The following is a 14,251-nucleotide window of genomic DNA, read 5'->3' as shown; positions in this document are numbered from 1 at the left end:
TTTTATTTGTTCATGGCTTGAGGTACTAAGATTATTGAAAATATTCCCTCTAATTACTATTTAGAAGTTGTTTGCCCCTTATACACTATAAATAATTTCTTCTATGTTTGACAAATCTGGCAGGAATATAATACCAAACACAAATTACTGTATCAGGCTGGGGTGCTACACCTTATCTGGTTAATAAACTCTTGCAAAGCCTGAAATGCACATCCCAGCAATGCCCGTGGTGACTCCCAAAGGGCCGGCAGCCAGCTGGGGTGACGCGGAGTGTCCCAGCCTGGAGCTGGCACGGAGCGAGGGGCACTGCCAGGGCAGGGCAGGACTGGGCGCTGCTGCCGTGTGGGGGCTGAGCCGCGGCCCCGCTGCTGGGCGGTTCCGGGGGCGGTTCCGAGGGCCGGGGCGGTTCCGGGGCCGGGCCGGTTCCGGGGCCGGGCCGGGCCGGGTCACGCAGGCAGGAGCGGAGCGGGCCGCGGGCAGCAGCGCCATGCCGTTCGTGGAGCTGGACACCAGCCTGCCGGCCGAGCGGCTGCCGCCGGGGCTGGCCCAGACCCTGTGCGCTGCTACCGCCGACATCCTGGGCAAGCCGGCGGAGGTGAGCGGGGCAGGGCAGGGCAGGGGCGGGGGCGGCCGGGCTGGAGCAGGGGGCTGACGGTGGCTGTCCCCGCAGCGGGTGAACGTGACGGTGCGGAGCGGGCTGCACATGGTCCTGTCGGGCTCGGCCGAGCCCTGCGCCCAGCTGGTCGTCTCGTCCATCGGCGTGGTGGGCACGGCGGAGCAGAACCGGCAGCACAGCGCCCGCTTCTTCGACGTCCTGACGGCGCAGCTGGGACTCGGCCCCGAGCGGTGAGTGCGGCCCGGCCCCGCGGGGCTCGGCCTTGGGGCACCGCGCTCCCCTCAAGGGCAGCGAGAGCGTCCTCCCATCGGGCCTACAGGCCTGTGTGCTCCGGGGATGGAGATGGAGCACGGCAAACAAGTACCGAGGGCATGTTCAGAGTAGTGGAGATAGTGGCAGCTCCCGTGTCTTCCAGGAGACTAAGTTGTAATACAGACGCAAGACGAGATTGCGAACACTAAGTGCTTGTGGATGCTGAATCCCAGGCATGTGGTTTGGAGCCAGATGAAACCATATAAAATCATATGCACTTGCTGAACAGTGGACATTGCTGTTCTCTGAAGATCAGTAGCTGCAGTTGGTGAAACTGGTGTGAAACCCCATAAAAGCTGGTGGAGCTTCACGGGGGTCACCCTACCAATTGTTGCAACAAGGCTGTTCCTGAAGGTCAGCCATGTCCAGCTCCGCTTGTCTGACCCATCTCCCCAAAGGAGAGTGATAATAGTATTTCCCTGCCTCTTGGATGCTGTCAGGATTTATCCCTGGCAAGATTATGCACTATGTGGTTCCTTCTAAAATGAACAAGTGTCTCATTTAAAGTGTTGAAACACAGACTGCTTTTGTTTGTGTGGGTGAAGTCTGTACCCTGACCATACACAGCTTATGTTTCCTTCTGTTAAATGAACACCCTGAAGTGTAAGACAGTGAGACCCTAGTGCAGATTTTCTACTGTGTTGCAAACTGGGCAGCAATAGTGCTTACTTGTACAATAATGTTTCCTGTCCACATGTTTGCTCTTGTACCCAAAAGGATTGTCATCCGTTTTTACCCACTGGAGCCCTGGCAAATCGGCAAGAACAGGACAGTCATGACATTCCTGTGATCCTTGGAGTGGCCAGCTGGAATGAAGCAATGATGAAGGCAACCCAGAGATGATCAGCTCTGTCTATCTACTTGTTTCCCCTTGTGATCAAATCTGTGTAACTCAATTCACTTTTGTTTTTGTATGCTATACACACAAAGCTCAAGAATGAGGCCATCAACCTTACTGATTTTACTGAAATAGTTCTAAGTCTTTGTCTCAAGCTCAGGCCTAGACAGAGCTGCTTGTAGCAATAAATTTTTAATTCTAGAACATTTGGCTTAACTCAGGACCAAAGAGGTTCTGAGGTTTATCTAGTTTTTATCATAGTTTGCAAGGCAGAAAAATTAATTTTCTCTGTTTCTCTGTGGCACAGAAGGGTCTCAGGCCAGCAAAGAAGACCTGGAAGTCAAATTCCTTTCTTTTTCAGGCTCTTCTGAAAGGCCTTTCTGGAAAGAGGTGATTATTGAGAGAAAAGTTTAGGTATTGAAGGTTCATGTCAGATCTTGTGCTCTGCCATTGCTCCTCCTACAAAGTATTACTTGTTCACAAGGTTTTCAGGGCTCAAAGTCTGTCTGCTGATGGCAATGTCTGGAGGAGAGAGTCACTTCTGAAGACCTGCACTGTGCCACCAGAAAATATTTTGAAGTTTCTGCTACTCCCAGTTTTAATTGCTGTTATTCACTGTTTGTTCAGGGTCCTTTTCCTTGCTGTTTTGGGGTGATACAGCGTCTCATTGTGATCTGTGGCTGATGTTTCTGCCTCAGTGTCCTTGCAGAGAAATGTTTCGGGTTTTTAGTACCCATATACTCCCTCACTTTGTAACTAGAATACACAGGGCATTTTATTAAAACAAGCAGGGTACTTTTTGTGTACGTTGTCTCTGCCTTCTGCTGCTAAGGAAAATATTTATCAATTCCCTTTCACTTTGTGGCTTGGTCAGGTGGATCTCAGGAAGCTCAGCAGAGCTGAGAACACATTCCTGGGACATGGAGGTCCATGAGAACACAAGGCTGAAGGGGATTCTGTGCTCCTTCATCATTCTAAATGGTTTTATTTGTTCATGGCTTGAGGTACTAAGATTATTGAGAGTATTCCCTCTAATTACTATTTAGAAGTTGTTTGCCCTGTATACACTGTAAACAATTTCTTCTATGTTTGACAAATCTGGCAGGAATATAATACCAAACACAAATTACTGTATCAGGCTGGGGTGCTACACCTTATCTGGTTAATAAACTCTTGCAAAGCTTCTTTTGATAAGTGTCAGCTTACTCTGGCTCACAGCATTGGGGATTTGTAGGTCTTAGTGCTTGGAGACAGATATTGTGCCTACCCAGGTCTCCACTTTCTCAGGCAAAAGTTTTTGAAATTCAGGCAATGAACAGGTAGATGAATGGAGTCTGAGAACACCAACTCAGCAGTAGTGTGCTGCAGAGAAGGGGCTGGACAGCCCTGGCTTTGCACCAGCTTGAGGTAAATATTCTGAAATGCAGAAAATAATCTCGCTTTAATTCTGATCAGCAGATGGTTAATTTCTTCCTTCCTCCTGAAGTAACAACCACAAACCCTTGCCAAAGCCTTTGTTTCCTTCAGAGAAAACTTGCTCAGCCCTGGGCCCCAGCTCTCTTGGTTTTGGGCCATGTTGGCCACCCTGGGGATTTCTGCAGGCTCTGTGCTTTCCTCACCCTGGGCTGCTCCCAGTGTGGGCTTGTGCCTGGGAACAACTTTCCCAGTACTGCAGAGTTGAGCAAGAAGACGTAAGAAAGTTCATGTTGCTCTGAAGAAATGGCCTATTTTGTACTTCAGTGAGCTAATGTTGGAGTAGGTTTGGCACTATTTTGGGACTTGAGAAGCACAACCTGCAAAGGGGTTATGCAGGCCCCTGGAACCCTCCCCCTCCAGGGCATGAATACATCAACCAACAGAAGCAGGAAATGTTTTGCACGCCTCAGGCTGGAGAAAATCAATACACCACCCTTATCTATGACTCAGCAATAAGATTATAAAATCCATTTCCCTTGAATGCTACGTGCAGATGGTCCCTGTTCCATGGGCTGGAGCCTGCCTGACAGCTGGAGTTAGTATCTCCCAGCTATGGTTGATCTTTTTACTGTTGTAGCTTCCCAGGCTCAACCTCCTAAGGTTAACAAATATTTCTGCTCCCCAAAGGGGCCTCTGTTGTTTGAGGATGCTCAAACATGTATAGGCATATGTTCAAACTGAAAGGCAATGCCCTGATTTTGAATGCTGAATTACCACTTCCTAGCCTCAAACCTTTGGACTTTGGACAATCTTTCTGTGTATTTACACTGGAGAGGAGCAACAAGGCCCTGAGGATGAAGCAGGGCACCACTGATAGGAAAGAACAGCAGGGCTGTGATAGCTTTAAATTACTGTCCAAACACAGCAGTGTGATGCTGCTGCTCCCAGCAGCCCTGTGCCCGGTGTGTCATGGTGGAAAGAAGGGCATTAACACAAATGGCACATCTCATAGTGCTAAGTGGTGATTCAGTGCAGTGCTTGAGCACAAGCTCACCCTCATCAGTATGACAATGTGTTGTAGCAACAGGGCTGTTTGAACGTGAGGTTCTGCCCCACAGCTGGGGCCTTGCCAGCCTGTCTGGCCCTGTCTGCTGTCCTTGGGCTGTGCTGAGCTCTCTGTGGGGCTGCAGACGGCACACCTGCTCTTTGACACTCGCTGCTGTCTGACCACTTTACACTTAAATAAAGTAATTTACACTCAGAGCTGTCTCAGTGCTGCAGGGCTTCACTTGCCCCAGAGCCCAGGGGCACAGAAGTGTGTTCCCATCTCCAGCTAGCTCTGTGGCAAGCTTTAGGGAAACTCAGTGGTTTTGGGCTGATTTCCAGCCTCCTGGGCAGGGGATCCACACACATTCAGGGTTTTGCCCACAACACCCCACACAAGCTGAAGATCCTGGGGCAGAATAACGCCTGACCTTCTGTCACCTGTTGAGTAGGAGCAGGCTTTAGACCCATTAATTTCTGCAGCTGGAATCCAAATTTTGGATTGGGCTGCAAAAGGAGGATGACAGTGCCTTACTTTGTGAAGGAAAGCAGCTCTGCCCAGCCTTGTTTCTGCAGGTGTTAGGGTGTTTGAGGGTGGAAGAGGCAAGGAACTGCTTTCTGCCTTCGCACCATTTTTCTGTGAGAAATCCCCAGACATATTCAAATTGAAATATCAGCTCCACATTTTGGAGTTGGGCTGCTGAAAGATAATGACAGTACCTTTCCTTGGGAAGGAATGCTCGTGGTCCCAGTGTCGATGGGCCACACAAGACTATCCAGAGGTACAGGAAACACCCTTCTGTCCTAACAGCTTTGGAGTGGGATCAGTCCTTGGATGTATTAATTCTTGGAGGTGGCATCTAAATTTCGGTGGTGGATCCCTGAAAGGGAATGCTGAGGCTTTTCCATAAAAGAACACATCTGGACCCAGTGTTCCAGGTGCAGATACCAGGCTGCCCAGGGGAGGTAAAGGCCAGCATGAATTAGCTATGTTGATAATTTCGGTGTTGGAGCAGAGTCTTAAGCTGTGCCAGGGGAGGCTCAGATTGGCTATTGGGAGGAATTTCTCTACAGAAAAACTGATCAAGACATTAACCGTGCTGCCCAGGGAGGTGCTGCCCGGGTCACCATCCCTGGAAGTGTTTAAGGACAGACTGGACGTGGTCGGTGCGGCGGTGTTCGGTCCCAGCTGGGACTCTGAGCCCGGAGCTCTTTCGCGGCCAAACCTGAGCCGGGGCTCCGTGACCTGGGAGCGCCCTCAGCCCCGTGCCCGCCCTCAGCCCCGCTCCCGCCCCTCAGCCCCGTGCCCGCCCTCAGCCCCGCTCCCGCCCCTCAGCCCCGTGCCCGCCCTCAGCCCCGTTCCCGCCCTCAGGCCTCTCCCGCCCCCACCTCCCAGTGCGCGGCGCTCCCATTGGCCGCCCGCGGAAGGCGGCTGGGCCAGTGAGGCGCTGCCTTGTTGGCGCCGTGGTTCCGGAGGCGGTTGCGGTGGAAACCGCCGGTGCGCGGCTCCCGGGGGAGCGGCGGGACCTGAGGGACCCGCGCCGGGAACCCGCGGGAGCGCCCCGGGATCCGCCCGGGAACCCCCCGGGAACCTCCCGGGAGTCAGCGCCGGCATGCCGGGGGCGGCCCCGCGAGGTGAGTGTCCCGTCCGCCCGGCCCCGTGGAGGGGCAGCCGGCGTTTGGGCCCTGCCCGGTGAGGGTAGCCAGAGCCCGGCCTGGGCGGCCTCGGCCGCGCCTCTCCCTCCGCGGGGCCGCGCTCGGAGGCGAACTTGGGCTGCCGCCTCCTCCCGGCCCTGCGTGCCGCCCTCCGGGCGTGAGCAGCGTCCCTGCCCCTCCGTGCAGAGTGATCGTGTTTCGGTCAACACGACTTGTGCTGAAGTGAGGCGGATCTTTGCGATGTTAAAAAAAAAAGAAATAAAAAAAAAGCCCCAAAAATCAAGTGTTTTTGCAAGCGTGTATCTGCGATGTCTGGATCCCAAGTGTAGCAGGAATAACAAAAGCTGGGAAAGCCCAAGTCACTCCCCTCGTTTCTTAGAAGTTGAGAAGACAAGGTGTGGGTGCAAGAGCTGACACTGGAAATACTTACTTAAATTTTAAACTACTAAGGTAAAAGGAGAGAAGGTTTTGAAGGCAGAAGGCTTATTGCCTTTAGGATCTGCACACCTGTTGTAGCTGCAGATTTATAGCTGAGACACTCTTGCATCTGAAAAAATTCAAACTGGTTTGTAATACTTAATATGAAAGGGTAATTATTTTTTGCCTGCTTATCTCGTGTAGGTGTGTTCCTCTGGAGGTGCTCGTCGTGACACACTCAGTTCCTGAATGCTGTGCCACTGCTGTAACTTGCTCCACAGTCAGGGTAGTTTTGCAGCCATGCACTGTGCCTGGGTGAAACCAAAATGAAATAACACATGTACAAAAGCTGTGTGGGTCACCACCCTGCCCTTGTTTTCTAGCAGCATCTCACAATCCTGTTAGATTCTGCACTTTCAACCTGTGAGCACCAGGCAGGGGAGATGCTAAATGGTAGTTGCTAAGTTCCTGTGTGTTACAAACTTCCAGTATAAATAATAAGTAGAACTGAAAATGTTTTCCCACTTTTTCTGTAGTTGCAGTTCCCCCAAGAGTCCAACTTTGGAAGTAAAGTCTTGTCTGTAGTCTCTGCTGTTGACTTCCTCTGCCTCCTTGAGCAAGATTATTTTGGATTCAGCAAAAGGCTTGGGCATATTACTGAATATAGGCATTTTTGTAAGTGGACTTAAACCTCATCAACCTTAATATGTAATTGATTTGGGATCATACAGACTGGCTTACTTAAATGTCATAAGCATCTACACCCCAATGTGTAACATTCAGTCTAACTGAAAGAGATAACCATTAATCTCTGTGCATGTGTTTTTTTCATATGAAAAGTAGACAAGGAGTCTGTCCTGAAGGAAATTTGAGGTTTTATTAATGTTTATCTGGTGACTTTAAAGTGAAAAATGCTTTATTGCTGTGCAGTTGTCAGTTTGATTTAACTACAAGGGAGGAGAGCCAGTGGTGCATGGGCAAGCAAATGCTCATTGCTGAATGAGTGAAATTCCTGTCAAGGCATTATTTTCTCTATGTGCAGAACTAATCATGATGATGTATGAGTTAATTCAGCTTGTAGTTCAAAACTCCCACTGCTTCCTGCTGTGGTTAATTCTGGACTTACTCTTCTATTAATGTAGTCTCCCATATTAAAGACTGTTTTTAGCCTGTCTTGCATATGTCATCTTCTTGTTTGAGTTGATGGGAAGATTTTATCATACAGCAGTGAAAGTTTTCTATAAAAGCAGCACAGAACTCTTCCATATATTTTTACCTTTACTAACATGAAGTTTCAAGCAGTTAATGGAGTATAAATTATGGGCTTACTTATGAGGAAAAATTACTTACAGGTTATGAAGTTGAATTTACCCCTTCAAACTTTTTATCACTATTAAAAAGGACTGGAAATATGCATATCCTTTTTCAGAATGAAGAAATACTAGTTAGTAAAAGTTCAGTTTCTTTTGTTTGCATCCATCTAGTAGATCTAAGTGTGTCTGCAGTAGCTATAACTTGTTTTTGCATTAGGGCTGGTCTGTATACTCAGAACAACTGTGGTACAAACACTGGTTCTGTTCTAGCAGGGATGGCAGTAATGAAAATTATTCCTCAGTGGAATTATTGTTCCTCAGTGGTTGGGCTATCTCTTGGCATGGGTGGTGGTTAATTGGTTATTAAAGTATGCTTGTAAACTGTTCCCAGGGTGTCTTTTTCTTCTGAATGTTTTCTGTGTGAACAGAATAAATATTCTAATCCTGTTTGCTTTCCAGACTTGTTTGTGATAGACCCTTCCTTCTGTTCCTGGAGAAAGACATTCTGAATAGCTGTGAACATGGTAAGGGTTTTTTGAGATAGCTTTTGAGGTGTTTTGCTAGAAATAAAATTGAGAATTTCCCCCTTCCCTGAGACTAAGAATAAATTGCCATGATGAGAACATTATTTTTGGAGTGATTGTAGTTATTGGTCAATTTAAGAATTTGGAAAAAAATCACTGTAATACATATGTCTGTTCTAGGAAAGTTGTTACTTGCAAAACACTTAAAATTTGTTTTTTTCAGCTGATTTTGGCTGGGAAATGGTTTTGGTATTTTTTATTTGCAATTAGGGATTATTAAATTAATTACAACTCTTGTAACTTTATGTAGAGATCTCTCAGTATTGTTCATGTAACAGTTAATTGAAAAAAAGAAAAATCTGGTTTTCAGAGGCAGCTGGGCCGTGTGTAGATGTCCCATTTCTTGTCACATCTCAATTGTCATTCCAGATTCGAATTGCAGCACTGAATGCCAGCTCCACGGTTGAGGATGACTATGAAGGAACCTTCAAAAGTCATAAGACCCAGACAAAGGAAGCTCAGGTAAGTAATTCCACGATTTTGTTACTGAAGTTTTGTCTTGATGGGAGTTTTGTCCTCTAGTTGCAGGGGTTTGTTCAACCATGATACTTTGTTTTTATGAAATTTTAACAAGTCTTGAACCCTCCTTTAGCAAACCAAAACTTCACTCAAATGAGTTATTTTATGACAGTAGCACAAACATTCTGCTGTATAGCAGAATGTATTAAAAATGTGGAACTACTGAAACACATAATAAATATATTTAATAAAGTTGTCTTAATAAATGCATTCTAATTATTTAAATCACAGGAAGCAGAAGCTTTTGCTTTGTACCACAAAGCTCTGGACCTTCAGAAACATGACCGATTTGAGGAGTCTGCTAAAGCTTATCATGAGCTGCTGGAGATCCGTCTTCTGCGAGAGGTCAGTGACCTGGGGAGAATGACACTCCAGAAACTGCTTGCTGTATTTGGTCTTACTTCATTTCTAACTAGCAATGTCACTGTTATCAAATTAGCAAGTTGTTTGCTGTTCTCGTTGCTTGTCTGATTCCTAATGCTCACATTGAATTTATTTTATTTTATTTCTAGGCAGTTCTTTCTGGTGATGAGAAAGAAGGGCTGAAACACCCCGGTTTGATGTTAAAATATTCCACCTATAAAAACCTAGCACAACTGGCAGCACAACGGGATGACTTAGAGACAGCCATGGAGTTCTATCTGGAGGTACAGTGCAGCTGAAATTAGACACTGGAACCTTAATGTTTGTAAAAACTTTCGGAAATACAGACACACACATCCAGCATACATCATGTCAGTGTATTGTTGAATACTGTATTCTTTCTGATGGGATAAAATTGAGTCCCCAAAGCAGTTGTGATCCTGCTGAAACTAAAGCTGTGCCAGTCCCTGCAGTGAGTGGGTGTGCATGTCTGAAGTGTGGATAATGTTGTTTGTTGTGCTTTCCAGGCTGTAATGCTGGACTCCACTGATGTCAACCTCTGGTATAAAATTGGTCGTGTGGCAATAAAACTGATCCGCCTCCCCTTGGCTCGTCATGCTTTTGAGGAAGGGCTCAGGTGTAATCCTGATCACTGGCCTTGTTTGGATAACCTTATCACAATTTTGTATACCCTCAGTGACTACACAAGTGAGTACAAGGCTTGAAAAACATCTCAGTATGTGTGAATTTTACATACCAAGTTGTAACAATGAAATCATATTGGTTGAATGTGTCCTGCATAAACAGTGCAGCAGGGTTTGATAGAGACTGCTACTTCATGATAGAGATGCATGATGGTTTAGATAAGTTTTCATTACCCTAAAAATAAATGTCTGTGATCTCACAGATCAGAGCTTCTGCAGGAAATTTCCCTTTCTTCCCTTTGCCTTTCTATGTGTGTTGGTTTTGGCTTTCTAGTAATTTCCTGCTGCATAGCTCTAGGGTTTGGGTATAAATCTGCAGTGTCACTGATAGCCTGGTTGGATTAATTGTAGTTACAGCAGTGGATCCACTGCTTGCTTCACAAATGGAATCTGCAGCTAAGACATCGGATAACATAAAAATGGGGAATAATTGTGTTTCTGTTTTTAAATTCTTTTGTACCAGAACATGCTTGAAAGTAAGTGAAAGATGTACTACAAACATGTTTAAACAAAATTAAGTACATTCTTTTTCTGGATACAATACCTAGGAAGACACAATAGGCTATTTTAACTGTATGCATGTAATTATTTGACACTTTACAAAGCAATTGGACCAATTAAGGGAAATGTCGCATTTGGGTGGAATTCAGTTGTGTATGTAAGGCCCAGAAATGAGAGCTTTGATTGAACCAAAGCAACCATTGACCATTCCATTTCTCTTTCTCTATCAGCATGTTTGTACTTTATCTGCAAAGCCCTGGAGAAAGACTGTCTGTATAGCAAAGGATTGGTTCTGAAGGAGAAGATCTTTGAGGAGCAGCCTTGCCTCCAGAAAGATTCCTTAAGGATGTTCCTCAAATGGTGAATGTTGTCTTAGAGTATATACTGCCTTTGGAGTGTAAATTTTGGGTTTGGGTTGCTCAAAAAACCTGCTGAGATCTTGTGATTTAAGTTTAATACCTTGCTGACCTGCATTCTGAATGATAATGTTACATGTTGGTGCTACTGACAGACTGTTCTTCAGGAATTCCTTTTGGAGGGAGGTAGAAAGAAGAAAAGAATCCATTTGTTGATACTCATTTATTTTCATACCAAGATCTCTTGTAATCATATGCCTTTGTTTTACTTATTTAGTTCCTGATCCCTGCAGCATTCACTTTAGTTTTCCTAATTAAAACAAACCAATAACAGCCCAAACCAAAACAACTCTCGCCAACCCCCTCAAGAAAACCTCACTAAAACTCCCCACACGTTACTGCTTTTCTTTCTGTATTGATTTTATAGTATGAGTGGATGGGAGGAAAGTGGGAAAATAGAGGCCCATAAAATTTACAGGATCTAAGTTAACTGAACATTCAACAAAAATTTCTGATGGTTGACACTTCTATATGTATGCTATAAAGTTAGTAACAATGTTAGGTGAATGCTTCATTTATTGCTGTTTTTGTTGTGTTATATGAGGGTATTAAGTGAATCCCCTCTAGGCTTAATAAAAACAAACAGTAAACAAAAAACTTATCTCCATTTTTTATTATTTCTTAGTGACATGTCTATCCATAATGTGAATGTGAGTGCAGCTGAAACAGGAAGAATCATAAATGAGGCCCTGGAGCTCCGTAAGAAAAGACAAGCGCTGCTGGTGCGTGACAGAGAGCCAGACCTCAGACTGGTGCAGCCAATTCCCTTCTTCACGTACGTCTTTCTCTTTTCCCTTTTCAAAAAGATCCTCTGAAGCACGTATTCTGACAACTGTGTTGTGCTTCAGAGTTCTTCAAAACACTTTTTTTTTCCCCTTGTAAAGACAAGCCCCCCCACCCCAGGGTTTTCTTATTACTTATAGGTTGGTTATGGTGTTCTTATGATTTTAGTATAAACCCCATAGCTCTTAGTTTTCAACTTTTGATTTTAAACCAGTGATGTTAAATATGGTATCATAGAATGATTTCTAACATATTACTGGATTTTTCATATATGACTAGTTTGTATGTGAATTTTAAAGCAAGTTTAGCTTTTAAAATTATTTTTGCTATTGGGATAATGAAAACTCAGAAAAATAATTTCAGTTCTTTATTTGCAGGAAGATACAAGGATAAGATATATGGATACTAATAAGTTGTTATATTAAAGCATAAAGGATTGGGGTTTGATTTTTGTACTGCACATTTTTTGGCATATTAATGGACTCTGCATGTAGTTCATATTGCAGAGTTGTTTCTACTTGTGAATAGGGATGAGTTCTTTTAGTGTTGTTAATTGAATGCAGAACCTGAAAGTTTTCTTTTTTTTAGCTTTTGGTATAGGGCAATTTCCTCAGCAGCTACTGTACGGAGCTTGTGTTTTTAGGGACATTTTTTGAGTGATGGCACAGGTTTTTGACACTCAGGTGTGTTTTGCTGTCCCACTGAGAAGCTGCTCTTGATATCTCTAAGCTGTTGGAGAAAAGCAATATTGAGTGCTGTTAGGTTTGTAAACATAATATAGAAAATAATGTGACAAGAGCTGAAGACATGGTGATGCCTTTGTGTTTCCACTTGCAGGTGGAAGTGCTTAGGAGAAGCCTTACTTGCCATGTATCAGCACCTCACAACGTGTGATCCTCCTCGACCTAGTCTGGGAAAGAGAATTGATCTCTCAGAGTACAGAGACCCAGTTCAGCATTTGATGCTTTCTCCCACCTCTACTCCTGTCAGTGTTATTCAGCCAACTCCTGTCAGCACTAATCCAGTGGTGACAATGCCTGATCCTGTGTTACCTTATACTCCAACCACACCCAACTTCCCAAGTCACAGTCAGAGTTCATTGGAACCAGGAGCTGCTGTAGGTGAGCAAGGTACTTCAGTCTAAGATTCAAGATCTCTTTCCTACTTACCTGGGTATAAAAAACACTTCAGAATTCTTTGGGGCATGCTGTCTTTCAGCTGCATGTTGGTGGAGTCAGTACCTTTTCAGCATATGTGTAACATCTGATAGAGAAAGTGAAGGAGTACCTGCCCTTTTCTGGTTTTGTGCTGTTGCCTCACTCTTCGGTTTTCCGGCCTTTAGGATGAGAAAAATCGTTCATCCATTCCAGCAGTGATGCATATCAAACTTTTAATGCTGGGAAGGGCTTTGAGCTCCTTAGAATGAATGAGCTGTTTTACAAAAAGATTACTGTTTTATTTCCTGGCTCATGTGTCACTTTAAGAAGATGAGAAGACCAACCTGTCAGCTATATTTATTTCAAATCTGTACAAGATTTTTTTGGCACTGTCTTCAGAAGGAAACCAATGAATCTCGAGTGTTGCTGTGTAATTATTATTCTTTTTAATAAAAAAATTACTCACTTTGTATTTGTCAATTTAACCTGTCAGGTTTTGGGTTTTTTAAATTATATTTTTAGGTGACATATCTGCAGGTGATAAATCAAAGAAAGGAGTGAAGCGAAGACGAATTACAGAAGATAGTGGGGAAACAGCCAAAAGGAGATCTGCTAGAGTTCGGAACACCAAGTGTAAAAAAGAGGAGAAGGTTGACTTTCAAGAGCTGTTGGTGAAGTTCCTTCCTTCCAGGTACTGTACAGCAACAATTTTCATTATGAGATAAATCATAGAGGGGAAGCTGTTTGGGATTTTCTTTGATTGATATCCTCCCAACCTTAAAACTACCAGTCTCATGTTATTTTTTGAAGTAGATGTGGTGCATTATCTTCTGATAAATTTAATAAGATTGCTTTTAGTAAAAATTGCTGCATAAAAATTGAAAAATAAAAAAGCTTTTACTACTGTTAAAATGAATTAGCAGACAATGCATGTATCAGAAGGGATAAGATAATCTGGATTTGGACAAAAGAAGCTGGTTGCATATCTCTGAATTTGCTTCAGTAGCATATTTTCACTGTTAAAATTTGCACAATGTTTCATATTTAGGTTTCACCTAGTAATGAAAGAGATTAAGGACTGTGTTGATATTGTGGTTTTTACCCCTTTTTCACACAGATTAAGGAAATTAGATCCTGAGGAGGAGGAGGACCCTTTCAATAACTATGAGGTGCAATCAGAGATCAAGGAGGAGAATTTTCAGCATGTTGGACCACACAGAATGTCATTTGATTCTACAACATTTATGGAATCTGGTAGGGCTTTCATCATAACCCCAGTTCTTTCTTTGTACTTTTTACCATATTGTGTACTTTATTTTCTGTGTTTTCCTGTCATGCCTAGAAGATAAAGAAGTATATGCTATTTTTAAAAGTACATTTTTATGGTATAGAAGTATCTTGGTACTAATTTTTTAAGTCTTGGGAGATTGTGTAATCACTGTGTGTAGGAACCCTTTTGTGTGGAATTTCCCATATGCAGTAACTGAATTCTGCATATGTGCAGCACAGAAGAAATGCTGTGATATAAGTGCATGAAACACTGTTGAAACTTAATTGTCTCAAGTTATGATCTGCCTCAGCCTTACACATGTTGGCCTTTGTGTTTATCTGC

At 44.2% G+C, this 14,251-nt stretch overlaps 2 protein-coding genes across 5 annotated transcripts in view; both read left to right on the top strand.

Moving 5' to 3' along the window:
- Positions 1-416: 416 nt before the first annotated feature.
- Positions 417-2,951, top strand: DDT (D-dopachrome tautomerase). The gene is made up of 3 exons (XM_033076173.1): positions 417-595; positions 671-846; positions 1,646-2,951. The coding sequence occupies exons 1-3, from the start codon at positions 488-490 to the stop codon at positions 1,716-1,718; spliced, it is 357 nt and encodes a 118-aa protein (XP_032932064.1). The 5' UTR covers positions 417-487; the 3' UTR covers positions 1,719-2,951.
- Positions 2,952-5,714: 2,763 nt separating this feature from the next.
- Positions 5,715-14,251, top strand: part of CABIN1 (calcineurin binding protein 1) — a 107,999-nt gene continuing 99,462 nt past the window's right edge. For 2 of the 4 annotated variants that reach the window (XM_033075822.2, XM_033075818.2), the window contains exons 1-12: positions 5,715-5,861; positions 6,836-6,974; positions 8,072-8,136; positions 8,566-8,658; positions 8,947-9,060; positions 9,228-9,362; positions 9,606-9,786; positions 10,514-10,643; positions 11,325-11,474; positions 12,320-12,612; positions 13,162-13,330; positions 13,757-13,893. In XM_033075822.2, coding sequence (XP_032931713.1) covers positions 8,134-8,136; positions 8,566-8,658; positions 8,947-9,060; positions 9,228-9,362; positions 9,606-9,786; positions 10,514-10,643; positions 11,325-11,474; positions 12,320-12,612; positions 13,162-13,330; positions 13,757-13,893 — 1,405 coding nt within the window. In that variant the 5' untranslated portion in view covers positions 5,715-5,861; positions 6,836-6,974; positions 8,072-8,133. The remainder of the gene's footprint in view (positions 5,862-6,835; positions 6,975-8,071; positions 8,137-8,565; positions 8,659-8,946; positions 9,061-9,227; positions 9,363-9,605; positions 9,787-10,513; positions 10,644-11,324; positions 11,475-12,319; positions 12,613-13,161; positions 13,331-13,756; positions 13,894-14,251) is intronic. The other 2 variants (XM_033075820.2, XM_033075819.2) reach the window with 2 other exon arrangements.

Source organism: Catharus ustulatus, chromosome 18 (assembly GCF_009819885.2).
Source record: "Catharus ustulatus isolate bCatUst1 chromosome 18, bCatUst1.pri.v2, whole genome shotgun sequence".
In the NCBI taxonomy this organism is placed as follows: domain Eukaryota; kingdom Metazoa; phylum Chordata; class Aves; order Passeriformes; family Turdidae; genus Catharus; species Catharus ustulatus.
This window is presented reverse-complemented; position numbering and strand designations above follow the sequence as displayed.

What these genes read in the sequence shown, in the direction of transcription:
- DDT (XM_033076173.1), top strand. Translation starts at nt 488, where the DNA reads ATGCCGTTCGTGGAGCTGGACACCAGCCTGCCGGCCGAGCGGCTGCCG. An exon ending in TCCTGGGCAAGCCGGCGGAG is followed by an intron (nt 596 to 670) that starts GTGAGCGGGGCA and finishes CTGTCCCCGCAG; the next exon opens with CGGGTGAACGTGACGGTGCG. An exon ending in CTGGGACTCGGCCCCGAGCG is followed by an intron (nt 847 to 1,645) that starts GTGAGTGCGGCC and finishes TGTACCCAAAAG; the next exon opens with GATTGTCATCCGTTTTTACC.